The 25496-nt window shown below is 46.3% G+C and overlaps 2 protein-coding genes across 6 annotated transcripts; one reads left to right on the top strand and one right to left on the bottom strand.

Moving 5' to 3' along the window:
* The first annotated feature begins 42 nt into the window (after nt 1-42).
* EIF2B1 (eukaryotic translation initiation factor 2B subunit alpha) lies at nt 43-10727 on the top strand. Its single transcript, XM_055322645.1, has 10 exons — nt 43-186; nt 1407-1508; nt 2564-2700; nt 2795-2911; nt 4716-4828; nt 5572-5640; nt 6360-6435; nt 8627-8752; nt 9668-9878; nt 10185-10727. The coding sequence occupies exons 1-9, from the start codon at nt 174-176 to the stop codon at nt 9830-9832; spliced, it is 918 nt and encodes a 305-aa protein (XP_055178620.1). The 5' UTR covers nt 43-173; the 3' UTR covers nt 9833-9878; nt 10185-10727.
* Nucleotides 10728-10907: 180 nt separating this feature from the next.
* On the bottom strand, nt 10908-25070 carry DDX55 (DEAD-box helicase 55). 5 transcript variants are annotated; one of them, XM_055322640.1, is made up of 15 exons: nt 24898-25068; nt 22845-22895; nt 22665-22751; nt 21409-21500; nt 21262-21324; nt 18315-18464; nt 17109-17298; nt 15750-15832; nt 15300-15526; nt 14840-15026; nt 13973-14065; nt 13008-13122; nt 12424-12592; nt 11858-12021; nt 10908-11647 (listed from the first exon to the last, which is right to left on the bottom strand). In XM_055322640.1, exons 1-15 carry the CDS (start codon nt 25003-25005, stop codon nt 11474-11476), a joined length of 1953 nt encoding a protein of 650 aa, XP_055178615.1. In that variant the 5' UTR covers nt 25006-25068; the 3' UTR covers nt 10908-11473. The 5 variants fall into 5 exon arrangements, with proteins under 5 accessions (XP_055178615.1, XP_055178614.1, XP_055178616.1 ...); XM_055322639.1 differs by having other exon boundaries at nt 11858-12150; nt 24898-25067; XM_055322641.1 differs by lacking the exon at nt 15300-15526 and having other exon boundaries at nt 11858-12150; nt 14840-14971; nt 24898-25064.
* Nucleotides 25071-25496: the final 426 nt, after the last annotated feature.

Genomic DNA, 25496 nt, shown 5'->3' with positions numbered 1-25496 from the left:
CGCAGGAGCGGCTTGACGCAGGCCACGCGCCGTACCCAGGGCGCCGGAAGTGGAGTGCGGAGACGCGCTGCGTGCCGGCTGTCCCCGTGGCCGCGAGTCCCTGCGGCGGTGGGACCCGCTCCAGCAGCGCGGGCTGTCCGGGTCCCCTCGGGCTGTGCGATCCAGAGGGCGCCATGGACGACAAGGGTAAGTCGTAATGGATGGGCTTGCTGGAACTGAAGCGGAGTCCCCCCACCTGGCACGCCCGGACGGGGCCCTGCGAGAAATCCGTTTGCAAGCTTAGGCTGCTGGGCTGTATTTGCTGCCTCCAGTCGCAGCTCAGTCCCTCCCGCCGCCCCTGTCTCCAGGGGATGGGTCTTCAGGGTATCCCCAGACCTTCCTCTCCCGCCGCTTTCCAATGCCCAGACCTCCAAAAAAGGGAGACTTAGACTAGGTGTGCACATCTCCGCGGTTGTGATTCCCCGCCTTCTTGGATTTGGTACTAGAATTTTTTTTGAAGACGTTTTTGATGCGCTCATCTGATTATCAGGATGTTTCATTAAGTGAAACACAAGGGCAAACTGACTTATATTTCTCATTTAAGAGAAATAAGAGCGGGATGGGCTTCTGCATATACATGTCTATGTGTAAGTGGGTGAACAGGCTAGAGTTGGCATCGACTGTCTGGACAGGTGGAGGGTAAATTGATAAAGTGGTTGACTCTGGGATTCTCCTAGGACTTGTAGTCAAGGGTTAGAGGGAGGATGACCTTCTGTTATCGTGGGGTGGTGCTTAAATTTTATGCTTTTTGTGCACGGATAGGTTTTTCAAAAAAAATGAGAAAGACAGGGATGCCTGGGTGGCTCAGCAGTTGAGCGTCTGCCTTCGGCTCAGGGCATGATCTGGGATCAAGTCCCACATCCGGCTCCCTGCATGGAGCCTGCTTCTCCCTCTGCCTGTGTCTCTGCCTCTCTCTCTGTGTCTCTCATGAGTAAATAAATCTTTTTTAAAGAGTGAGAAAGCTCGTAAATACTAAAGTGGTGGCATCTCTATTCCTATCAACATTTATAATGCCCCTGAAGCCAAACACCCTGAAAAGAAAGTTTTGTTTTTTTAAATAGTTTGCTTCTGGGGTGCCTAGGTGGCTCAGTCGGTTCGCTAAATGTCTGTCTTCAGCTCAGATCATGATGATCAGGGTGCTGAGATCGAGCCCGGCATCAGGCTCCCCACTCAGCTGGAATCTGCTTCTCTCTCTCTCCCCCTCCCACCCCACTCCATGTGTGCTCTCTCTCAAATAAATAAAAATCTTTTAAAAAAATAAATAAATAAAATCAGTTTGCTTGTTAAGGTCAGCAGTCATTGAAAAGCTCTCTGGTCTTACATCCTACTAAATGAATTTGATTAATCACTTTTTTCTCCCTCCCCAGAGCTAATTGAATACTTTAAGTCTCAGATGAAAGAAGATCCTGACATGGCCTCAGCAGTAGCTGCCATCCGGACTTTGCTGGAGTTCTTGAAGAGAGATAAAGGTGAAGAGAGTGATATTTGAACACTCTGGGTGTTAGGGAAGACCTCTAGTAACTGTCAGAAGTGTAGGAAGTAAGACTGTGTCCGGCGCTCGTAAGGTAATGCAGCTCCAAGTCCAGCTTCTCCTTCATGTCAGTCTTCCTTTTAACTTGGAAAGAGCCCACTGGTTATCATTAAATGAGTCCCCTTTCATAAGTGAGATACACTTTGAATCAAGAGTGAGCATGTTATATCAAGTTAACCATGAAGCTTAAATGATAGCAATAGTTCAGCTTTGCAAGTTTTTATGCAGCTTCTGACTTATGCCAGAATTTGTGCAGTTGCTACAGAGTATCCCAGAATTCTAGTATTCATGTCATTCATTGGGATTGCCTACTAGTTCAGGCATCCTAAATGTAAATTTGTTGGTAGAGCATGACATCGTTTATAAGCAAAATAACAACAATAGTAATAGTAATAATAATGCTTTCTTTAATTCAAAGGGTTGGCCTAAAGCCATGGTGTCTTCCCATTGTACCTACAATAACACCCAAATACCTGAACCTTGCCTACACCACCTCACAGACCTCACCTTGCCACTTCCTCTTCATTTCCTCCCACGCCATCCCTCACTAAACTGTGTGTCAGCCCCGGTGGCCTCTCTGTCATATCAAGTTTGTTTCTATCTCAGGATCTTTGTGTTGTAGTCTACACCTACACCCTTCCTACTGGATCTTTATGTGGCTGGATCATTTTTTACCCAGGTCTCAGTTTAAATGGCCTCCACTCAGAGGCCATCCCTGTTAGCTTTCTAAAGTAGCCCCTTACTTCTCAACATGCTGCTGCTTTCTTTCCTCATTCAGTCTGTAACTTGTGTATTTCTTTGTGTGCTTGGTTTTTGCCACTAGAAAGAGAGTTCTATCAGAGCAGGGACCCTGTCTGTCTGCTCGCTGATCTGCCACTGCCATAGAGGATGCATTCAGTAAATACTGGTTGAACAAATGAAATGTTTGCATCACATACCCACCAAGGGTATCATCATAAACTGAACATTACATTCCTCATGTGATCAATTCAGGGGAGACGATCCAGGGCCTGCGAGCCAATCTTACCAGTGCCATAGGAACACTGTGTGGTGTGGACTCCTCCGTGGCCGTGTCCTCCGGCGGGAAGCTCTTCCTGCGTTTCATCAGCCTTACTTCCCTGGAATACTCTGTAAGCCCTGCCTTCCTTGGGTTACCTTTCTACTTCTTTGTTTGGCTGCTTTACCTGGATCTCAGTTCCCCACATTTTTCTCTTTTCTTCTTAGGATTACTCTAAATGTAAAAAGATCATGATAGAGCGAGGAGAACTTTTTCTCAGGAGAACATCCCTATCAAGAAATAAAATTGCAGATCTCTGCCATACTTTCATCAAAGATGGGGCGGTGAGTAGATTTTCTTATGTGCAGTAATTGGGAGCAGAGACTTTGGACTTAGACTCCTGGGGTAAAATCTCTCCTCTGCCACTTACTTGCTGTGTCACCTTGGACAAGTTACTTAACCTCTATGTGCTGTAGTTTTCTCATCTGTTAAATAAAGGTAACAACAGCACCCACCTCATCAGGTTGTGGGAGGAGGCAATGAGATGACCTAAGAACCCTCTACTATGCCTGGCACACAGTAAGCACTTAAGAAATGTGTAGATGTTATTACAGAGTCTATCATATTAAACAGGCAGGGGCGCGCCTGGCTGGCTCGGTCAGAAGAGTGGTGACTCTTGATCTCTGGGGTCATGAGTTCGAGCCCCACATTGGGTGTAGAGATTACTTAAAAATAATAAATAAACTTTAAATAAAATAAACAGGAAGAGAAAAACCACTGGGATAGCATGGATTCTTGGTTTAATAAGATGTCTTTACCAAAGAAGTATTTTCATTACTGGTTACCTACTAAACCCAAATCACCACCTAACAGCTGTTGGCACTGGTTCATACTGTCTTCCATACTGTCTTCCAGGGAAGATTAGCACTGTGTTGGGGTGTTGTCTTTAATTTCATCTCTAGTGCTATTTCAGAGATGCAGAGCTGCCAAGTGTTTGTAGGTGAAGACGGGAGCTGCAGGTTAAGCCAGTCCGCCAGCAAAGGGGCAGTAAAACCTTTATGATATCTCTTCCATGGCGTCCCTCTTCTGCCACCCCAGCCTCAGACCATAAAATTATTTACTTGCATTTTTGACTCTGAAATTTTTGTCCTGCTTTATTATCCCCTTCCCAACCTTTGAAGTGTGTTATTCAATAAATGATGTAATAGTTGTGAGTGGAATTTGTACAAAAGCCAGTTGCAAACAAAGCTGCTTTGGGGCAAATGGAGGCAAGATTAGGATTGCCTCTTGCTAAGAACCCTCTGTTTCCACCAAACTCCTACACTCAGCTTTCTGCGGGTTTCATTTGCTCTGGTGTGTTTGAACCTGTTAATACCTACCTGCATCAGCACTGACTTTAGGCTAAATTCAGAACAGAGCTGCCCATTTAAACCTACAGATGAACCACCTTGGGATCTCATTCAGGGATGTTCTGATTCAGCAGGTCTGGGGTGGGGCTGAGAATCTGCATTGCTAACAAGCTCCTGGGGGAGGCCCAGAAAGGAGCTAAGGTGCTCACTGCATCCATTTTGCATTATGTAGAACCATTTAGTCTGTTCATTAGAACAAAGGTGAAGTGAGTGTCTGCGTATTGTATCCAGCCCACAGATAAGGTTGTGTTTACCCCAAATGGTATTTATTAATTTTTAAAAATTAAGTAGCCAACCCTTATGTCTTGGATTTTCAAGAAAATATCAGATGCTCTGGCAATTGTGAGACCACATGACAGCAACTGGAACTTGGCCTCTCCTCTTTGCTGCTAGCCCTGCCTGAGCTGCTGCATTTCTTTATGCAGCCTGCCTAATGCCTGTGGACCTGAGTGTGCAAACCATGTCTTAGAAATGGGAAAGCCAGCCCAAAACAGAGCCTTCGGACAGAAAGGCTTTTATATCTTGAGCAACACCACATGGAGATTCCACTCCCGCATTTGCTGTAGGAAGAGGTGACCCACAATAGATGTGCCATTGAGAATCTCCTTCCTGATGCCAGTTGGTTTGTGAGAAGGCATACAGAGAAGCCTTTGGGGTACTGGGAGCCTGCATTAGCGGGGCAGAGTGCAGATAATCGCTGCTAAGCTTGCCCTTTTGACGGAGGTTTCTTGGTCCGCAGAGAATATTAACTCACGCCTACTCCAGAGTGGTCCTGAGAGTTTTGGAGGCAGCCGTGGCGGCCAAGAAGCGTTTCAGTGTGTACATTACAGAGTCACAGCCTGATTTATCAGGGCAAGTATTCCATTTGGTTCTGGGCCCAGCAGTCATTCTAAAGTGCAAACTGAGGATTAAAACCTGTGTGGGAAGCCCCAGAACATGTCCCCGAGTGGCCAGTTACCCAGCCATTGCCTTTGGGTGTCTTCCTGCCCCTGAAGGAAGATCCCTGTGAATTGGCAGTAACCACAGTACAGGATCTAGGCTGTTTACTTAGTAGTTAAATCAGAGGAACAGCAACAGATACATCAGTGGAAAGATTTTTATCAAGGACTAGATAATTCACATATCCATCTAGAAGATAATGAAAGGGGGATCCCTGGGTGGCTCAGCGGTTTAGCGCCTGCCTTTGGGGCAGGGCGTGATCTTTGAGTCCCGGGATCGAGTCCCACATCGGGCTCCCTGCATGGAGCCTGCTTCTCTCTCTGCCTGTGTCTCTGCTTCTCTCTCTCTCATGAATAAATAAATAAAATCTTTAAAAAAAAATAGAAGATAATGAAAGAAGAAGCTTTATCCTTTTTTTCTGAATTTGGTTCTCTTACCCAGATTCCCCAAGAATATCGTTTTCCTGAAATACCTATTTTCTTCTAAAGAACCCAAATTCTTATTTCTTTCATCCAGAGTCTTGGGATGTGCCCCTTAATCCCTATGAACTGAGTTTCAAGCTAATTTGATTGACCACTGTCCAAATTAAGTGACTCATCATACATCACTATGGGACTCTCTTCAACTTTTTCTGTTCTCAAAATGTTACTTTCCAGTAAGAAAATGGCCAAAGCTCTCTGCCACCTCAACGTCCCTGTCACTGTGGTCCTGGATGCTGCTGTTGGGTAAGTTCCCATCTTCCCTGAGCACGGTTGCTTTTCCTCACCCACTCCCAGGTTTGCCTTGGAACACGGTTTCCAGATTGATAAAACCTCACTGGGTAACATCCTGCCTTTGAATTGATGGCTGCATTAATCCAGCAAGCTCATTATAAGGTCTTAAGAGTGTATGCAGGACACAAGCTGTAGGGTGTTGCAGAGAATGAGCTAGCTATCCTCAGTGGCACTCTGGGATTCTGTGACTCACTCATGCAACTTTGCTCCTAAAACTGAGGACAAGTGTTCAGAGAATTGTCAGTGTACCTCACAAAAGAAAACAGGACTGAAAGTCTCTCAGAAAAACACAAACACACAGAAAGCAGCTGATAAGGAAATTAAGAATGCATTCAGAAGAAAACATTTTGAAGAATTCCCTTAATTGTTCATTTTCAAAGGTAAATTGGCCTTTACCTTAGCTGAAAGATTCTTGAATTACATAATGTTCTTTTCCAACTTTAGATCACAATAGGCTTTTAAATTTTTGTTTTGTTTGTATTGAAGTAGATCAGAAAACAGTATGTACCACAAGTAGCAAGGATCACATCAGGTCATGAAATCCTCATTATCAGTCACCACACTTGTGTACATGTGTCAGCAGCCATGGGGGAGCGCCTCTGTCTGTGTCTCTCCTGAATAAGTAAAATATTAAAAAAAAATTTCTCTTTTTTTTGCTTTAATTTTTTTAGCTATATCATGGAGAAAGTGGATCTGGTCATCGTTGGTGCTGAAGGAGTTGTTGAAAACGGGGGGATTATCAACAAGGTAAGAACATCAGTTCTGTATAGCTCCTTGCCCCTGACGTAGACCCAGGCTGCTGACCCCCATCCTGGCATCCACTCTTCCATTCTGCTTAGTCTCCATATGTCACCATCACAGCCAATGGTTTCCTTGGCTCCAGAGGTCACTACAGTGGCCAAATTTTGGTCACATTTCTTTGATCTCTGTGAATCATGGGAATACAGTTTATCTTTTCTCAAAACATGTTTTAACTGGAATTGAGTTTGACTGTTGGTTGTTTTTTTTTTTTTTAAACTGAGCATATTTGACATCAGTATAAAGAAGTTTTAAAATTCTTTGCCCATTGCCTAACATGGGAAGATTTCATGATCATTTGTTTCTTGTGGTGTGTAGTGAAAGACACATAACGTACAGTTTTCACATTTAGCGTTTAGTGGCATGATTTCACTCAGCACGATATTTTCTTTTTTTAAGTATTTTATTCATTTATTTGAGAGGGAGAGCACATGAGTGGGGGCAGAAGGAGAAGAAGCAGGGTCCTCACTGAGCAGGGAGCCTGACATGGGGCTCAATCCCAGGACCCTGAGATCATGACCTGAGCTGAAAGCAGACACTTCACCGACTGAGCCACCCAGGCGCCCCACATTCAGTATGATGTTTTTAAGGCCCATCTTTGTGATAGCCGGTGTCACCTCCATCCCTCTTTTTTATCTTTTTAATAAAGATTTTATTTATTTATTCACAAGACACACACAGAGACACAGGCAGAGGGAGAAACAGGCTCCATGCAGGGAGCCCGATGCAGGACTCCATCCTGGGACCCCGAGATCACGCCCCGAGTCAAAGGGAGATGCTCAACCACTGAGCCACCTAGGCATATGGCACATTTGTTTGCCCACCCATTCCTGTCCACTTGAGTTGTTTCTACGTTTTGGCTATTGTGAATAATGCTATTGCAAACATAGGTGCACAATTATGAGTTCCTATTTGCAGTTCCTGTGGGTATGTATCTGAGTGGAACTTCTGAGTCATGGTAATTCCATGTTTAGCTTTTCTTTTTTAAAGATTTTATTTATTTATTCATGAGAGACACACAGAGAGAGAGAGAAGCACAGACACAGGCAGAGGCAGAAGCAGGCTCCATGCAGGGAGTCTGACATGGGACTCGATCCCGGGTCTCCAGGATCACACCCCAGGCCGAAAGCAGCGCTAAACCGCTGAGCCACCAGGGCTGCCCCATGTTTAGCTTTCTGAGGACCTACCAGACTTTTCCACAGCAGCTGTACCTTTTCCCATTCTCAGCATATACAAGTATTCCAGTTCCTCTACATCTTTGCCAATACTTGTTATTTTGGCTTTTAATTTATAGCCATGCTGATAGGTGTGAAGTAGTATCTCATTGTAGTTTTGACTTGCGTTTGCCTGATGACTGGAGGATCTTGAGCATGTGTGTATTGGCCATTTGTATATCTTCGGAGAAATGTCTATTCTGTCCTCTTTTTATTTTTTAAGATTTTATTTATTTATTCCTGAGAGACAAGAGAGAGGCAGAGACACAGGCAGGCTCCGTGCAGGGAGCCCGATGTGGGACTCGATCCCGGGATTCCAGATTACGCCCTGGGCCGAAGGCAGACACTTAACCACTGAGCCACTCAGGCATCCCATGTCCTCTTTTTAAAAATATCCTCTTTAGGAGTGCCTGGGTGGCTCAGTTGGTTAAGCATCTACCTTTGGTCAGGTCATGATCTCAAGGTCCTGGGATCGAGCCACATGTTGGGCTTCCTGCTTGGCGGGGAGCCTGCTTTTCTCTCAGCTTCTCTGCTTGTGTTCTTTCTCTCAAATAATTAAGCATTTTAAAAACTGAAAGAGGGCAGCCCTGGTGGCTCAGCAGTTTAGCGCCGCCTACAGTCCAGGGCGTGATCCTGGAGACCCGGGATCGAGTCCCACGTTGGGCTCCCTGCATGGAGCCTGCTTCTCCCTCTGCCTGTGTCTCTGCCTCTCTCTCTCTCTCTCTCTCTCTCTCTCCTTCTCTCCCTCTCCTGTGTATTCTCATGAATAAATAAATAAAATCTTTAAAAAAATAAATAAAATTAAAAAAATTAAAAACTGAAAGATCTTCTTTAATTTCAAAGCCAGATTTCATATATTATATAGTCACTCACATGCTTTTGAATGTGCTATAAGGTCTCATCCTTCATTTTCTGTGTGTCTCCAGATTGGAACCAACCAGATGGCCGTGTGCGCCAAAGCACAGAACAAGCCTTTTTATGTCGTTGCAGAAAGTTTCAAGTTTGTACGACTCTTCCCACTAAACCAGCAGGATGTCCCAGATAAGTTTAAGGCAAGAGTTTTTTTTACATATTTGAAGGGGTATTTGAGTCTATAAAGATTTTTATTTATTTATTCATGAGAGAGAGGCAGCGACACAGGCAGAGGGAGAAGCAGACTCCAAGCAGGGAGCCCCATGTGGGACTCAATCCTGTGACTCCAGGATCACAGCCTGGGCCGAAGGCAGGTACTAAACCGCTGAGCCACCTGGGCTGCCCAGGGGTATTGAGTCTAAACTGAAGTCTTTGGGAAGAAGCAGTGTAAGAATATTTCAGTTAAGTTACTCCCTTCCCATCACTAGTTTCTCTAACACTTGGGATACAAAGATCAGTTGTTGGCTGAGCTCAGAATGAGTCCCATTTGTCCCCAGAACTTCAGTCTCTCCGTCTCTCTCAGGCAGAAGAAGGGGCTGGGAGGATACAGGGAGAGCTGATGGTTCAGTCCAAGCCTTGGAGTCAGTCATCCAGGCTCCAGCCCCCATCTCCACCGCTTATTGACCATGTGACCTGGGGCAAGCACTCTCATTTTACTTTCTGGGCTTCAGTCGTCTTTAAAATGAGACGAAAGTGCTGAGCGATCTGACGGTTCTGAGATAATCCTGGAGAAAAGCTTGGCACGTGCCAGGCACATAGTAAGCACTCTGTACACTCTAAATTGTTATCTCAAGAAGCTTGGAGCAGTGACTCCAGCACAGCAGTGAGGGCAGTTTATCATTAAATTGAGGCTGTCAGCCCAAAGGCCACCATCCTCTGGCTCCCCTGCAGCACCGTGCCCTCCTCGCCAATATGCTGCACAGCTGGCTTCCCCCACCTCTGGGGAACACAGAACATGTTCAGGGAGTAGTACACTGATTACACAGGCCAAGCCCATGTCACATCTGAGCCCTGGGTGTGTGGGGAAAACCAACATGTGTTTCCTGTCTCCTCAGTATAAGGCAGATACTCTTAAGACTGTGCAGACGGAACAAGATCTCAAAGAGGAGCACCCGTGGGTCGACTATACCTCTCCTTCCTTAATAACACTGCTGTTTACAGACTTGGGGGTGTTGACACCCTCAGCAGTCAGCGATGAGCTCATCAAGTTGTATCTGTAAGCGCTGGATCCTCCTGCCGGCGCACAGCCAACATACTTAGGGCAAGGTGAGTAGCCTCTTGACCCCTCCATGAGCCAGACGAAAAGTGAAATTTTTTTCTTTAAAGATTTTAAGTAATCTCTACCCCCAACATGGGCTCGAACTTACCACCCTAAGATCAGGAGTCACATGCTCCACTGACTGAGCCAGCCAGACACCCCTAAAACTGATTTTTTTTTTTTTAAATGAAGACTTAGGACTAAGGACCTAAAACCCTAATAAGATCTGGAGAATTTTTTATCCAGTTTAGCCCATCTAAAATGTATTCATGGTTTTCCTAAAACCTAACCTGAATTGTGTTTATGGTTTCCAGACACTTTCCAGTGTCCAGAAATACAAGTTAAGTTATTGGCTACTTAACCAATGAAAGACATGCCCAGGCCCACCTCCCTTCTTCCTGCACTCCAGACTGAATTGCCAAAAGCATCGATGAAAGAAATGCAGGCCTGCCTGAAAAAGCAGACATTCCTGCCTCCACCCAGGCACCCCTACAGGAACCAACAACTGCCCAGGACATGTTACAAACAAACGGTGCCTTGAGAAAGGCCAGAAACCCAGGTTGAATTTACAGGAGGCTTCCGGTGGTGACCACAAGCCCAGAGTTGCCGTCCCATCATCAAGCTTGGGACAGACAGAATGGGAATCACCAAAAGAACCCAAGGAAGTTAGAAACAGCATTTAGCAGGAGGAACAATGTGTGGCTCATCATGTATGAAGACCTTCCAAAATATCTGCACACTGAAATTCTGTATCTGTGAAAGATGTGAATTTCCCTTAAATTCTGCTTCTGAACAGCTTTTTAAAAATTGTACTTGGGTACAAAGTCAGCATCTTTTCAAATAAATTATATGAAGTATTTTGAGCCTGAACAGCTTTTTAAAAAGTATACTTGGGTACAAATTCAGCGTCTTTTCAAATAAATTATATGAAATATTTTGATATGGTGTTGCATCAGTACTGAGTGCTACCTGCAGCCCAAAGGTATTAGTCATCTTGGTGAAGACACTGCAGCCACATTCACACACTTGACACTCAATTGGAAGGAAACTGTTTATTCGACACAAAGCATAATTTTTTTCCCAGAATATGACTTGCTTCCTTGGTTTTTCAGATAACCCCCCCATAAAATGGTGGTGGGGACTATTCTTTAAAAAGAAATACCCCAGCAACATCAGCCACCCCATGCAAGTGTTTTGTGCAGTTCCTCAGAAATAACTGAAGTCCAGGGATGAGGACACTCAGGAAGATCAGGTGCCTGAAAACACTAAGGAAACTTAGAAAGCCAAAAATCAAGTATACCTCAGTATGTTTAGGTTAAAAAGTAAGTATAAAATAGCCACAGAAAAAGCTTGAAGTTATAGGTAACCCATCAAAATAAATATTCAACAGCTGTTTATTTACACTTAGTCTTACACTCTCCTGTTGGACCTAAGGGCCAATGAGGTCCGAATAAAATATTCATGAGCATGAAGCCTCCCCTCTGTCCCAGTGCCAGAACTGTCGGCTGCAGTTCTGGCACACAACAAAAGCACGTGTGAGCTGTGCCGGGTGCGGGGCCTCTTCACTATATTCCCTGCACTCCTACACGCCCCAGAGCCAGCATCAGCAGTCCTCTTCCAAATCAGGGATCCCCAAATCTGTCGTGACTGTTCCCTTGCCACATGAAAACAACCCCTTCTCAAATTCTTCCTCAGTAATTTTGCCTTTCTTAAACTTTTTCAACAGCCTCATGTCGTTAAGAAGTTCTTCCATGTCCTCATCTTCGATATCAGAACCCTGAGTGCAGAGCAAGAAAGCACATTTCTTAGCAATGTGTTCCCATAGCAACAACACACTCTCACATCAGCTTCCAAAAACACACCATGCTCCCTCCTGAGTCACAAAGGAATACAGCAATAGAGAGCCCCATGCAGCTACTACAAGACGCTATCTTGATAAAATTCACTCAGATTTCTCAGCTGAGTATTCAAGTAATAAAAAGTGTACCTCTTCCCTCTTCCTTTTTTCATTCATTCTTTTCTTCTTCTCCTTTTTGGCCTTCTGCTTTGACCAAGCTTTATTTTTTATAATATTTTTCCTCCCTCCATTTTCTCTTTTCTCTTTTCTTTGTCGCTCCAGTAGTTTCTGCCTTTGTTTCTCTCTAATTTTATCTTTAAATGGAATGATGTCTGTGTTAACATCTGCAGGCACAAAATCTGGGAACTGCCGTCCCCTCAGTTCTGGCATCTTGGGCATCCGCAGCAGGGCAAACCCTCGAGCAAGACTAGCAAAATCAAGATCTAATTAAACCAAAATGGCAGAGTTAGCACACCCAAAATAGGGTCAGAAGCTCCAACCCCAGGAAGACACCAGTTCTGACCAAATGAGCTAATCGGGTTCATTTTAATTAGATTTAAAATAATTACATTTTTGCTGAAAAAGAGTACTTGGCAGCCACTTTGTTCTGTCTACACACAAACCCTAGCAAGACTTCTTTTAAATTCTAGAAAATAACCCTGATACGTGCCTAACATTTTTTAAGGCCTGCAGGTATTACATGAAGTCCACCTTACCCTTTAATCTGAAGATGAGGTTGCATTCGTGCTTTGCATAAGCCTGGACATATGACACAAAGGCCTTCATGCCCTTTTCAAACACAGCTCTGTCAGCCAGGGCCATGGACTTGAGCTTTGGAAGGAGATCTCCTGTGTTTTTCTGGAGCTTCATCTCCTGCAGGGGACACTGCACACAGACCACATGCTCACCTCCAAAACCCCATCAGAACCAGTGCCAATAAAACCAAAGGCAAAACAATTCACTGTAATCTTTAATCAGAGGCACTGAAGCCCAAATTCCCAAGTATTTTGTTTGGTCTGATATTTTTTTAAAGAAAATTTTAAATAAGTTTTACATAACAATCCTGGTTTCTAGTCGGAAAATATCCAACCCAAGTACTGACAGCTGAAGCTGAGCCACCTTAAATGGAGCATGCCTCCCCATGGCCTTTAGGCCAGCGTGGTCCCTGTCCTTCCATCACCACCTGGCCCCTGAGAGTCTGCAAACCACCCCCCTAACTTCCGGACCACTTGCTAGAAAGGAACTCTACACCAAGTCTCCTGTCACTGGGCATTCTATATGAAAAAAAGAGACCACTTACTTTTTGGTTAATTTCAAGGAAAGTGACATAGGACTCTTCCATGGGAAGAAGGAACACGAGCGCGCTGCCACCGTGGCCAATGCGGGCTGTGCGGCCACAGCGATGCACAAAGGCACTGTGAATGCAGGATGGGAACATGTTCACCATGTGAACAGTGGGGTGGAGCACGGGCCCAGGGCCACCAGACTCCATGGCTCAGCCCTATCCCTGCCCCTCACTAGGGTCACAAACACAAGAGCTGACAGGTAAACATAGATGCAAACCAGTAGGACTCTGCAAGACACTTAATGTGAACTACAAAACTTTCAAATATATGCCTATCTGATGACAAAAGTAAAACACAGTCCTAGTAGAAAACTAGCAGACAAAAGTAAAGGAAAGTGGCCTGTAAGCCCTCCAAGAAGCAATAATTATTACCACTCAGGAGGCCTATTCCCCTGGATTTTCCTCTGTTTGGAAGCATTTATGAGAAATATATGTTTGCTTTGGGAGAATAAAGGAGACTTTCATATATGGTGTTGTGTGTCGCTTTCCTTTAAACATCTGTAAGATACATTTATGCAAGACCTCTAAAAAGCAGGTGAAAATAATGAATTGCTGCATACTATGGCATCGCTAATTTGACACACCAATGACAGTTCACCTGTTCACCCATTTTTGCTATTTAGAGTAACATTTTGGGCACCTCAGTGGCTCAGTCAGTTAAGCATCTGCCTTTGGCTCTGGTCATGATCCTGGGGTCCTGGGATGGAGCCTTGTGTTGGGCTCCCTGCTCAGCACGAGCCTGCTTCTCCCTCTCCCTCCCCCTGCTGTGCACTCACATGGGCACTCTATCTCAAATAAATAATAAATAAAATCTTTTTTAAAAATAAATAACATATTGATGAACATCATTATGCAGATCTTCCTCAGAATTTGTGGGGCCACATTCCTGACAGGGAGGGTCACATTCTGTCACACTGTACCTTGCGCTGCTGGGAGGGTCATATTGCAAAACCCAGTTTACTTCAGGAATGTCTATTCCTCGAGCCATGACATCCGTGCACACTAAAATCCCACTAGAAATTGAGAAAACATCGTTCTGAGCAAGGGGGCCACCAATGTTATCACCATCAATTCTTACTGGCCTCTGTGTACAATAACAATAACACACAGTTTCAGAAACTCTTGCAGAAGCAAGCATTCAGTAATAACATTTTGACCTCCTAAGGATCTTTAGGACTCTCCCAATTTCCAATGAAAATGGGAAGTAGGGAAAAGACCAGGAAAGGATTTTTAAATTAGCATATTTAAAACAAAAAACTGCAGTGAAATCTAATCCTGAGGTGTAACAGTCCATTCTATCACACTGTCTAGAAGAGTGCATTTAACAATACAGCCAGGATGCTCAGTGGAAAAGCAGGGAAGTGTGACTTCTACACACAGAATCAATTACGGAATTACGGTCTTTGTGCAGTGACCTGACGACAACCCACAAGACCTCAATGAGCTGCTCCTCTCCACACTCTCCACCCATTCAACAAACAGGTATCAAAACCCCCTAGCCAGGCAGTGGGCCAGTTACTGGGAAATCCAGGAGTGAACAAAACACACAGGTCTGTATTCTTAGAGCTTACGATCTCACAGCGAAGCTGGCAATAACTAAAGACATCAGTGCAGCACAGCATGACGGGGTCAGGCCAGGGACATGGGCTCCCCCGCAGGCCACACAGAGCAGATGTGATAACTGGTCAGAGGAAAAGAGGGCTGCAGGCAGAGAACACAGCCCACATGAGGGCTGAGACGCAAGGTCCTGCCAAAGCATACAGTGAGCTCCAAGGCAGCAAACCCACCTTTGCAATTTGCGGAACTCCATGAAGATCTTATTGCGCTTGTGTTTCATCTTCCCGTGAATGCACATAATCTTCACACTCTTCACCAGGGCCTCCAGGGCCTTTCCGTAGTATTCCACACAGGCACAGGTGCTGCCGAGAGGGGACAGCAGGCTCAGAGTCACTGGCCACTTAGAGTGCCCTAGTGCTAGGGGAGGGAGGTGGTGAGCACCAGACGTAGCGAGATGAGTGGGAGAATGGCTACCAAGAGCATCCACACTAAACTCCAAATCTGAAACTTTATGGAGTTCTGACCCCAGGACAAAACCCCACCATGTCAGATGCTGGGCTGGCTGCCTTTAAAAGCAATTCCCAGCCACCTCCTCCCTCACCTCCCTGTACAAACAACAGAGGCTGGGCCAGCTAGCTGCACACTCATTTCCCTTGCCTCTCCGGAGGTGAGTGGCTCCAAGTGACTCACCTTTGGCCCCTAAAGATAAAGCTTGAGTCAGCTGGGAAGGAGGGGTTTCTGAGAAAGCTTTCTGCTCTTCTGATGTGAAGAATGCCCTTCCCACTCCCTCTGCCTTTTCTCCTTTCTCTGTTTTCAGTGCAGATGGGAAAGCAGGCATGACACTGGCCATCTTCAGACCATGAGGGGACAAACAGGAATAAAAGGCCAAGACAGTCACAGCAACACAGACCTGGACACTGGGGAGACATAACCCAATGTCAGGACCTGCCTAACCTCTGGCTTCCTTTCTAGAGAAAGAAAATAACTCCTCCTGCTTGAGCCACGAAAGTTCTGTTTTCAGTTATTTGCAGACAAAAAAACATTCCTGAGAAAATCCCAAACCTTAGGGCTACATGTATCTGTGCACTCCAGATGTGGCTGAACCCCAGATTCTCCTACCACAGGACTCAGAAGGATTACCTGAAGAAGATCAGGTGTTTTTCCTGCTTATGATTTCGAAGAAAATGTACCAGCTGGTTAAATTTCTCATCTGCCTTACATATCTGCAAAGTTAAAAGGAAAACCAGTAAGATTTTTAAAATTTATAGATGACAATAATCTCTTTAGCTATTTTCAGATTTAGCCTTAAATGTTAAGGACTCTGATTCTCTCCACTGATCGAGTACACTTTCTTCAGTATGTTAATCATCCTGCCTAGATCAGAACAGGTGGCTGTTGACAAAAGTAAGTCACAAAGTCATGGAACTAAAAAAGAACTAAAAAAAAAACCAAAGTCATGGAACTGAGAGACACACAGTCATCTAATGCAATCGTCCCCAAATCCCAGTATACAGACAGGGACCAGACCAGCTATACCCAGCATAGGTTTTTTTGTTCTGTTTTGTTTTTTACATAAGCTCTACACCCAACATGGGGCTTGAACTCATGACCCCAAGATCAAGAGTTGCAAGCTCTCTGGACTGAGCCATCCAGATGCCCCTCCGGGGTAATTTTTTTTTTTTAAATGCAGATTCTTGGGCACAGCATATAAATTCAGTAGGTCTAGGACTGGACCCAAGAATACATATTATTTAAGAGCCCCCTGGAGATTCTGGTACAGCTCCACATTCAGAAATCACGAAGATGAACACAGGTTTCCAGAGAGGAATGTACAAAATTTGAAAGACCTCCTTGGAGACAGACTCCAGTCCCAATATAATCAAGTACTCCATCCAGGCCCCTAAATTGGAGACATTTAAACCCATCTGCATGTATTCCTTCTATTTTTACCAAAACCAAATTCTCAGTCCGGAATTTCTTCCCACACACTCCTCCATTTCTCTAAATGCAATCACTGAAATGAATACAAAACAGCAGAAAGCAACAAGAGCCACAGTGGGTGTCCAAAGTTAACGGTTATTTGTACTTACTATGTACTAAGCACTGGCCTAATGTGTATTAATCCTCATCACAATTATGAAGTGGGTAGTACTGGCGAACTCTTCTTACAGGTACATGCATCTAGTTTAATTAGTAAGGGACAAAGCCAAGATGTGCACCCAGGCTTTGTCCTGGGCGGTCCTGCTCCGACACTCGCTCCTAGTGATGCACAACATTACCTACAGACCCCTCCCTCTGGCTGGGAAAGGCCAGGCTCCTGACTTTAGTAGCCTAGCCCAGACCTGTCAGCAATAAGGATGATGCCCCATGCAGGTGAGCCTGCTGGATTTCAACACCACCCTCGAGGCAGATGCCCTAGAGGCAGTGCCACGTTGTATGTTAGACCCTAGTCAGCATTATCACTAAACGGCAGAATCAGTAAGGATATCCAGTGCGCACCATGTAGTAGTTCTCCAGGCGGGAAGGAGTTTTCTGGGTGCTGCTGGCAGCTACACCCTTCTCCTTCACCGAGATCCGGACAGGGTTCCGCAGGCCCGCTCTCACCAGGCTCTCCACTTCCTGTGTCTGAGTTGCTGAAAAGAGGCCTGTTCTCCTCTGCTTTGGCAAAAACTCCAGGATGGTGTTGATGCTAAAAAAAGAGGACTCCAACTTAACCCTTTGTTTATCAGCATCATCAACAAATACCACTTATGATACTAAACAGGTATTTTAAAAATTGGGGAAAAAAAGCCATCACAGTATTTACACTAGACATTAACTAGGAAAAAAAAAAGACATTAACCAGGGGATAAGATTATGAACAATTTTTATTTATTCATTATACTCTCATTTTTCTAAGTTTTCTCCAATTTTTTTTTTTTTTTAGTTTTCTCCAATATTAACACGTAATTATACTTTTATCATGTGAGGCAATTAAAAGGAGAGAATGAAGGTAAAACAAAAAACTTTTTGGTGGGGGAGTGGGGGGTTGGGGGGCTGTCGGTGAAGCATTTGCCTTTTGGCACAGGTCATGATCCTTAAGTCCTAGGATCAAGCCCTGAATCACTTTTCCTTCTTCCTCTATTCCTCCCCCCTGCTTGAGCACTCACACTCTCTCTCAAATAAATAAAATCTTAAAAAAAATAACAAAAAAAGTTTTGAGACTAAAAACCATGAAACCATATATATTTTTTAAGATTTTATTTATTTATTCATGGGAGACACAGAGAGAGAGAGGCAGAGACACAGGCAGAGGGAGAAGCAGGCTTCATGCAGGGAGCCTGATGCGGGACTTGATCCTGGGTCTCCAGGATCACACTCTGGGCCAAAGGCAGCACTAAACCGCTAAGCCACCTGGGCTGCCCAGAACTATACATTTTAAGTCGATGAACTGTATGATATAGGAATATATCCCAATAAAGCTATTCAAAATACCAACACACACAAAAAAAAAAAAAAATTCAAAAGAAATCATGAAGGAAAATGCATCTTAAGAAGTAGAAATGGAATTAAAACTGTGTGGTAAAATTTGAAAGATCAAACAACTTAATGACTTGAAATTCAAATGAGGCCAATAAGGGCAGTCAGTAAGTGGTAAAGGAATTCCACTTTGCTCTCCTTTTTGCCCACCATAACCCAAAGCCAGCGAAGCCCATAGTCCAGTACCTTGCCTCAAACCCCATGTCCAGAAGTCTGTCTGCTTCATCCAACACCAGGACCTCCAGGGACTTCACACAGCTAGCCAGATCCAAGCCCTCCACCTTCCTCCGGAACATGTCCTCCAAGCGGCCTGGAGTGGCCACAATGATGTTCCCACTTTGAAAACACAGTAAACATTTGCCATACTCTCTGGATCTTGGGAATATCTGTGATTCCAAAAACCAAATTTTGTAACCTCCACCCCCAAAGTCATCTAAGTTCCAGGGAAGGGAAATACAGCCATGAGTGAGGATAGAGGGCTAAGGGCAAAAGCCAGGACCATGAAGGAGACTGATGGGTTCTGGGCCAAAAGCCAGGTCAGAGTCAGCACACGCTGGCCCACTGGCCACATCTGGCCTCCACCTGTTTTTGTGACGTATCATTGGCACACAACCACACCCATTCGTTCATATATGGTCTTTGGTGGGTTTCACACTACCACAGTGGAGCTGAATACTTGTGACAAACCATGTGGTCCACAAGCCTAAAATATTTACCATCCGTTCCTTTATAGAAAAGGTTTGCTGACCCCTGACCTAGAACAAGCTACTCAACCACTCTACACCCCTGGTAATTCATCTATAAAATGAGAATGTTAGGGATCCCTGGGTGGCTCAGAGGTTGAGCATCTGCCTTTGGCTCAGGGCGTGATCCTGGAGTTCCGGGATCAGGTCCCGCATCAGGCTCCCTGAATGGAGCCTGTTTCTCCCTCTGCCTGTGTCTCTGCCTCTCTCTCTCTCTCTCATGAATAAATCTTTTTAAAAAAATAATGTTAACAGAATTAGAGAGAATTTTACATTAAAGATCACAACCAGGAAAAAATAAAATAAAAAAAATAAAGATCACAACCAGGGATCCCTGGGTGGCTCAGCGGTTTCACGCCTGCCTTTGGCCCAGGGCGCGATCCTGGAGTCCAGGATCAAGTCCCACATTGGGCTCCTGGCATGGAGCCTGCTTCTCCCTCTGCCTGTGTCTCTGCCTCTCTCTCTCTCTCTCTGTGTGTCTATCATAAATAAATAAAAATAGGGATCCCTGGGTGGCGCAGCGGTTTGGCGCCTGCCTTTGGCCCAGGGCGCGATCCTGGAGACCCGGGATCGAATCCCACATCAGGCTCCCGATGCATGGAGCCTGCTTCTCCCTCTGCCTGTGTCTCTGCCTCTTTCTCTCTGTGACTATCATAAATAAAAATAAATAAAAAAAAAATTAAAAAAAAAAGAAATTAAAAAATAAATAAATAAATAAAAATAAATATTTAAAAAATAATTAAAATAAAAAATAAAGATCACAACCGCAGACAAAACACCAAATGTGGCCCCTACACACTGACTGACATGCAAGAAGTTGGTTTTGTTTTGTTTTTAAATTTCAAGTATTCTCTATACTCAACTTGGGGTTTGAACCTACAACCCCAAGATCAAGAGTTGCATGCTCCACCACTGAGCCAGCCAGGTGCCCCAAGAAGTTTTTTTTCTCTTTTTTAATATGAATTACATGCCAATGGTTAGAAGTCTGGAGCTAACACATAAAAATCTGGAATTCCATTTGCTTTTTAAAAATTCAAAATCTGACAATACTGAACCCAGAACCCTGCAAGGCTATCAGCTAGAACTGAGTATTTGGCCAGGTACTGGGCAATTCCTACCCCATCCCCACCCCTTCTCACAGACTGGTGTTATCCTCTGTCCCCTGCAGGAACGGACTTTTTGACCTCTGCTGAAACGCATCTCATGGGACAGCCAAACATACCAAATGCTCAATAGAAGCAGTTCTATTAAGATTTTCTAACAAATTGGCCACAAAATCTATCACTGCCCACAAAATCTATCACTGCCCATTATAAATCTTATTCATGGTAGGACAGAAAAAAATCCAAAGGGCTGACAGCCACCACATTTGCCAACATCTACATGTTTATTAAACACCTGTGTGTGCTCAGCACCAAGCAAGGCTCTGCAGATACAATGCTGTGGGACAGCACCCTGACCTACAAGCCTGCCTGAGGACACAGGGATGCTGGCCCACGCAATGCTCTAGAAAGCCAGGTCTGTGCAGCAGCTAACTCGTGGGGAGGCGGCAGCAGTGGAGAATGGTGGTCTCGCAAGCCCTATACAGACATCAGTATCCTTCCTAAGGGCCAGCAGAAGCCACTAAAGGGTTTCTAATGAGTGACATGACCCAACTGACATTCTGAAAAGGCCACCTGGGTTGCTCTGTGGAAAGTGGGTTATAAGATGGCAAGAGGAGAAACACAGAGGACACAAGGTGGTCTAGATCAGAGTGGAAGAGGTGGCGAGGGAAAGAAGCAAAGGGCTAGAGATGTGTGCTCTGGAGGGAGCATGTAAAGGATGTTGGTGATGGTTAATGGCGTGCGGGGACAGAAGAGACAGTGAGGTATCAAGGCCAATTCCCAGACTTCAGGAGAAGCACAGAGATGGACAACCAGGAAACTCCAGGTGACATGGAGATTTGGGGACAAAAATCAGCCATTCCAGACACACTTGCAACAGCAGGGAAATGCCCAGGAGATGCCAGGCAGACAAGCAGCTGCCTGCAGGTCTGGAGCTAAGGCTAAGGTCAGGGACCACCAGGAGCGAGATGAGACCACTTAAGAGAGCCCTGAGTGAGAAAGCAAGGGCCCTGAGGCCTGCCTAGTCAGTCAGCCTGGTGGGGGGGGGGGGGGGCAACACCCCAGCTTCTTTCTCCTCTGCAGGGCAGGACTCACTGAGCGGGAAATGCTCATCAGGGCCTTAGGGGAAGGGCCAGCAGGCAAAATTCAAAGTTGGCCTAGAGAATCAAACTTTTGGGGAGAGCAGGTTGCCGAAGGGAGTGCTCCCCATTAGGCCTATGCCATGTATCACCTCCTCTTGGGTTCAGGGCCAAAAACAAGCAAGGAAAGGAGTGGAAGCAAACTTACCCTTGTTCCTTAAACCTGGAAACATCTTCTGCGGGATTCCTGCCTCCGATCCAGAGAATCTGGCTAAAACAAGAAACGGGTCTTTGAGCAGGTCAGGCAAAGTGGTCAGACAGCCCACAGCTAACAGGGACACTGCATCCAACTTACCTGAACTGTGGGAAGGACTTTGTGAAATGCGCCAGGACTTCATCTACCTGAATAGCCAGCTCTCGGGTGGGTGTGATGATGATCGCCCCGACCTAGCCATGTTGGGGGAAGGAAACAGTGAGCAGAGCACAGGACTTACAAAGCTGAACACACACACCAGGACCATCCCCCTCGCAGAGCCAAGTTCCCAGAGGAACAGCACTTCCTGGGCTTCTTCAGCGGCCAGTCACAGTGCTTATCAACGACTTTTCTGAATCACAATTAGTTCAAACACTATAACACTGCTCCTGTGGGAAATGCAGGGTCAGGTTCCGAAGAGCCTCTGGTCATGTTTTGTCAATCATAAGCAGGCTGGCTTTACGTGTGCTTCTGTTTATTTATTTTTTTTAAAGATTTATTTATTTAGGGGGGAGAGAGAGAGAGAGAGAGAGAGAGAGAGAGAGAGAGAGAGAGAGGGGCGCAGAGACACAGGAGGAGGGAAAAGCAGGCTCCATGCCGGGAGCCCGACATGGGACTCGATCCCGGGACTCCAGGATTGAGCCCTGGGCCAAAGGCAGGCACTAAACCACGGAGCCACCCAGGGATCCCCTGTGCTTCTGGCTTTTTTGTCTTTGTTTTTGTTTTTGTTTTAATTTTTATTTATTTATGATAGTCACACAGAGAGAGAGAGGCAGAGACACAGGCAGAGGGAGAAGCAGGCTCCATGCACCGGGAGCCCGTCGTGGGATTCGATCCCGGGTCTCCAGGATCGCGCCCTGGGCCAAAGGGAGGCGCCAAACCGCTGCGCCACCCAGGGATCCCCCTGTGCTTCTGTTTAAAGACACCTTAATTAACACAGAGTTGAATTATCAACACTGAATTTGCTGCCAATTGCCTTTACACTTGAGGCCATTTTAAACATTGAAATCACTAGCAAAAAATGCAAACGTCACAACAGTAAACAGACAGGGAGGATGCCTGTTTACAATCTGGGAGCTCAAACAACTAGGCAGTGCATTGCCTTGTTCAGACTCAGCTGGGAATGTGCACAGCAGGTGACTCAAATTTTTTGCTACTCTGCACAAATCCATGAATGAGGGAAAAAACACAGTATTGATCTGGGGAGCCACATATAAATTTTTTAACAAGTAGGCAAATTCACAAATACAATATCTGCAAATAGGGAGGGTATTTTTTTTCCCAATCTTTTGACCTACTTCTTTCAACTGTGAACTCTATAAGGACTAAGTAAAAATAAGACACTGAGCTATCCTCACCTGATTCTTTTTTAACTTCTCTTCTCTTCTCAGAAGAATCTCCAGGATGGGGATGACAAAAGCAAGCGTTTTGCCACTACCTGTGACCTGCCAAGATGGAGAAAATTTGGTTTGCTTTTCCTCACAGTTCATTCTGCAGGGAAAACAGGAGGACAAGCTGCATTTCCAGGAGGTACTCACCGCCTCTGCAGCGACATCTTTGTTTTTCATGAAGAGAGGGATGGTTGCAGACTATAGAGAAAGAGATGCAAAGCACAGGTTAGAGAATCCCAGACTTCACAGAGGTGGCAGAAAGACCTAGGAACACAGTGGGTGGCCTGGTTCACCCTGGACCCCACCACAATGCAGACTCTGGGTAGAGTCACCACAAGGTATCCCAGGGGTACAGCCACAGTGTCTACAGACAGTGTGGAGGAGACAGCAAGCTGGGATGATTTCTATGCCCTTGGGAAACACACAGCAATGCCTGGAGACCCAGAGGAGAGGGCATGCTGCTGGAACGTAGTAGGTAGAGGCGAGGGATGCTGTTAAACAGCCAACAATGGCCAGGACAGTTCCCCAAAATAAACGATCAGCCAGCCCAAGATATCAAGAGTGCCAAGACCGAGAAACTCTGCTCTAGACCACTGTTGTCCAAAAGAAATATGATGTAACCCACATATATGGTTTTAAATTTTCTGGGAACCATATTAAAGTAAAAAGAAACACATAAAATGAGCTTTACTAATATATATTATTTGACCTAAGAGATCCAAACTACTGTGACTTCAACATGTAATGAGTATTTAAAAGTTAACAAGCTGCATTCCATTCTTTCTTCATACTGAGTCTTCAAAATCCATTGTACCTTTTACATCTGGAGCACATCTCAATTTAGACTCACCATATTTCAAGTGTTCAAGAGCCACCTGTATCTACAGACTCCCACAGCAGACGGCACAGACCCTGACTGCCGATACCGATGGCAGGGGCAGAGCCTTCTTGCTAGTACTACATCCCCAAGTTTCATCTCCAGCCTTCTCCACATCTTTCCTGAGGATCTGATGGACATCTCAACTCAGCATTTCAAAACAGAACTCCTGAATTTCCCTTGGAAACGTGTTACCTCTTCCCACCTTCCTCATCTCAGGACAAGGTACTGCCATCCACGCAGCTGCGAGAGACAAAAACCTCTGATTCCCTCTAGATCCCTTTCTTTTCTAACTCCTCCATCTGGTCCGCCAACAATCTGAAAGCAATCTCAGACTCCACTTCTCAGTAGCCACTGCTTCCTCTCCATTCCAAGCCCCCACCACCTCTCACTCAACAGTAGCCCCCTGACCTCTTGCTTCTCAAAGCCCCTGAAGTCCATTCTCTACACCGCAGTCACCTCCCTTCCCTTCCTACATAGCTCCCCTTTGCACTTAAATATAATTCAAACTCTTCCAAGACCCTGCTTCGCTCAACTCTTATGCTACTCCTGATGCTCCCGGCAAAGGCCTTCGTTCTGTTCCTCCCAGGTCACCTCCAACCGCAGGACATTTACACGGACAGTGCTCTCTGCTGGGATATCCTACCCCAATCACCCCACAACCAGCTCCTCAATCATACCAGTTTCAGCTTAGTGACCCCTTCAGAGGGGCCTTCCCTAACACACCACCTTAACCTCCAGTCCGGGGCCTGTCACTGTCACTGTCTCATCGGTGTGTTTTAGTTCCTCAGGGACACTTACCACCTACTGAAATTACCGTATTCTTCTACTCCTTCTCCCTCCCCTGCATTAGAGGATAAGGCCCATACCTGGAGACCAACACTGCAAAATTCCCAGAGCCTAGAAAACCGGATACACAGCATGTCCTCGAGATTTTTTGAGTAAATGAATAAATTGGGCCAGAACCTTCACTTAGCCCACGTAGTAACAACAGCAGGAAACATTTACTGAGCTCCCGGTAAGGTGCCCATAAGGTCCCACAGCATCCCGACGAGGCACCGCATCTGCCGTGGAAGGCAGCCCACAGAGGTTAAGTCACCGGCCCGAGGTCACACAGCTAGAGCCAGAGGCAGCAGGCGCTCAGGCCCCAGCGCTCCCGGGGAGGGGTCGCGAAGTCAGGGCCCTGGCGCAGGTGCGCCGCCCCCGCCCACCGGGCTCAGGGACGCGCGGCAGACACCTCGCGCCCACCCGCCGCGTGGGACCACCGGGGGCCTGGCCCGCCCCGAGCCTCCCCGAGCCCGAGGACCCTTCCCTGCCCGGTACCTGCACCGGCGTCATGTGCGGAAAACCCAGCTGCCTAAGCGCACCCAGCACCTGCGGGTGCAGCTGCGTCGGCAGCGACTCCCAGGAACCCTCTGTCACGTGCTCCATGGCGCACCCCTCCGCCTGGGCCCCAGCCGCCTGGACGCCACTCGGGCGCCGCCGCCGAGCACTTCCGCTTCCGGCCGCCCTCGGGACCGCCGGCAACCGCGCTCTCGCAGCAAGGTTCCGGAGGGCGGGGAAAACGCCGGGGCGGCGGGAGCGGGAAGGGCTGATCCGCCGACAGCGACGGCGGGCGGCGGGGACCAGGCCCGAGTAGTACCGAGTAGTACCGCCCCGCGCGGCCACCTGGGCTCCGGCGCCCGTCCCTCGAGAGCGGGGCGGGAGGACTGTGCTCCGGCTCGCTCGCTGTCTGCGCCCATCGGAGGCAGGTGGCCGCACAAGACCTGGCCAAGGGACAAGCGGATCTGGAGGGAGTGGACAGAAACGCACCCCAGCCCCGGAGCTCCAGGTCAACAGACCCACTAAGGTTGACGGCGGGTACCCCTGGGTTTACCCCCGAGAAAGTTAGAGCCCCCAGCGAGTACCTGACCTTCCCGCCC

The sequence above is a fragment of the Nyctereutes procyonoides genome, unplaced genomic scaffold (assembly GCF_905146905.1).
Source record: "Nyctereutes procyonoides isolate TBG_1078 unplaced genomic scaffold, NYPRO_anot_genome, whole genome shotgun sequence".
Lineage (NCBI taxonomy): Eukaryota > Metazoa > Chordata > Mammalia > Carnivora > Canidae > Nyctereutes > Nyctereutes procyonoides.
This window is presented reverse-complemented; position numbering and strand designations above follow the sequence as displayed.

Bases quoted from the DNA above. Each gene is read 5' to 3' on its own strand.
- EIF2B1 (XM_055322645.1), top strand. The intron at 4,829-5,571 runs GCAAGTATTCCA...GTTACTTTCCAG, and splicing joins TCACAGCCTGATTTATCAGG to TAAGAAAATGGCCAAAGCTC. The intron at 6,436-8,626 runs GTAAGAACATCA...GTGTGTCTCCAG, and splicing joins ACGGGGGGATTATCAACAAG to ATTGGAACCAACCAGATGGC.
- DDX55 (XM_055322639.1), bottom strand. From the start codon at position 25,005: ATGGAGCACGTGACAGAGGGTTCCTGGGAGTCGCTGCCGACGCAGCTG. The intron at 12,593-13,007 runs GTAAGTGGTCTC...GTCTGTGTGCAG, and splicing joins TCCTTGAAATTAACCAAAAA to TGTCCCCTGCAGGAGATGAA. The intron at 11,648-11,857 runs GTACACTTTTTA...CTCTGCACTCAG, and splicing joins AAAAAAGGAAGAGGGAAGAG to GGTTCTGATATCGAAGATGA.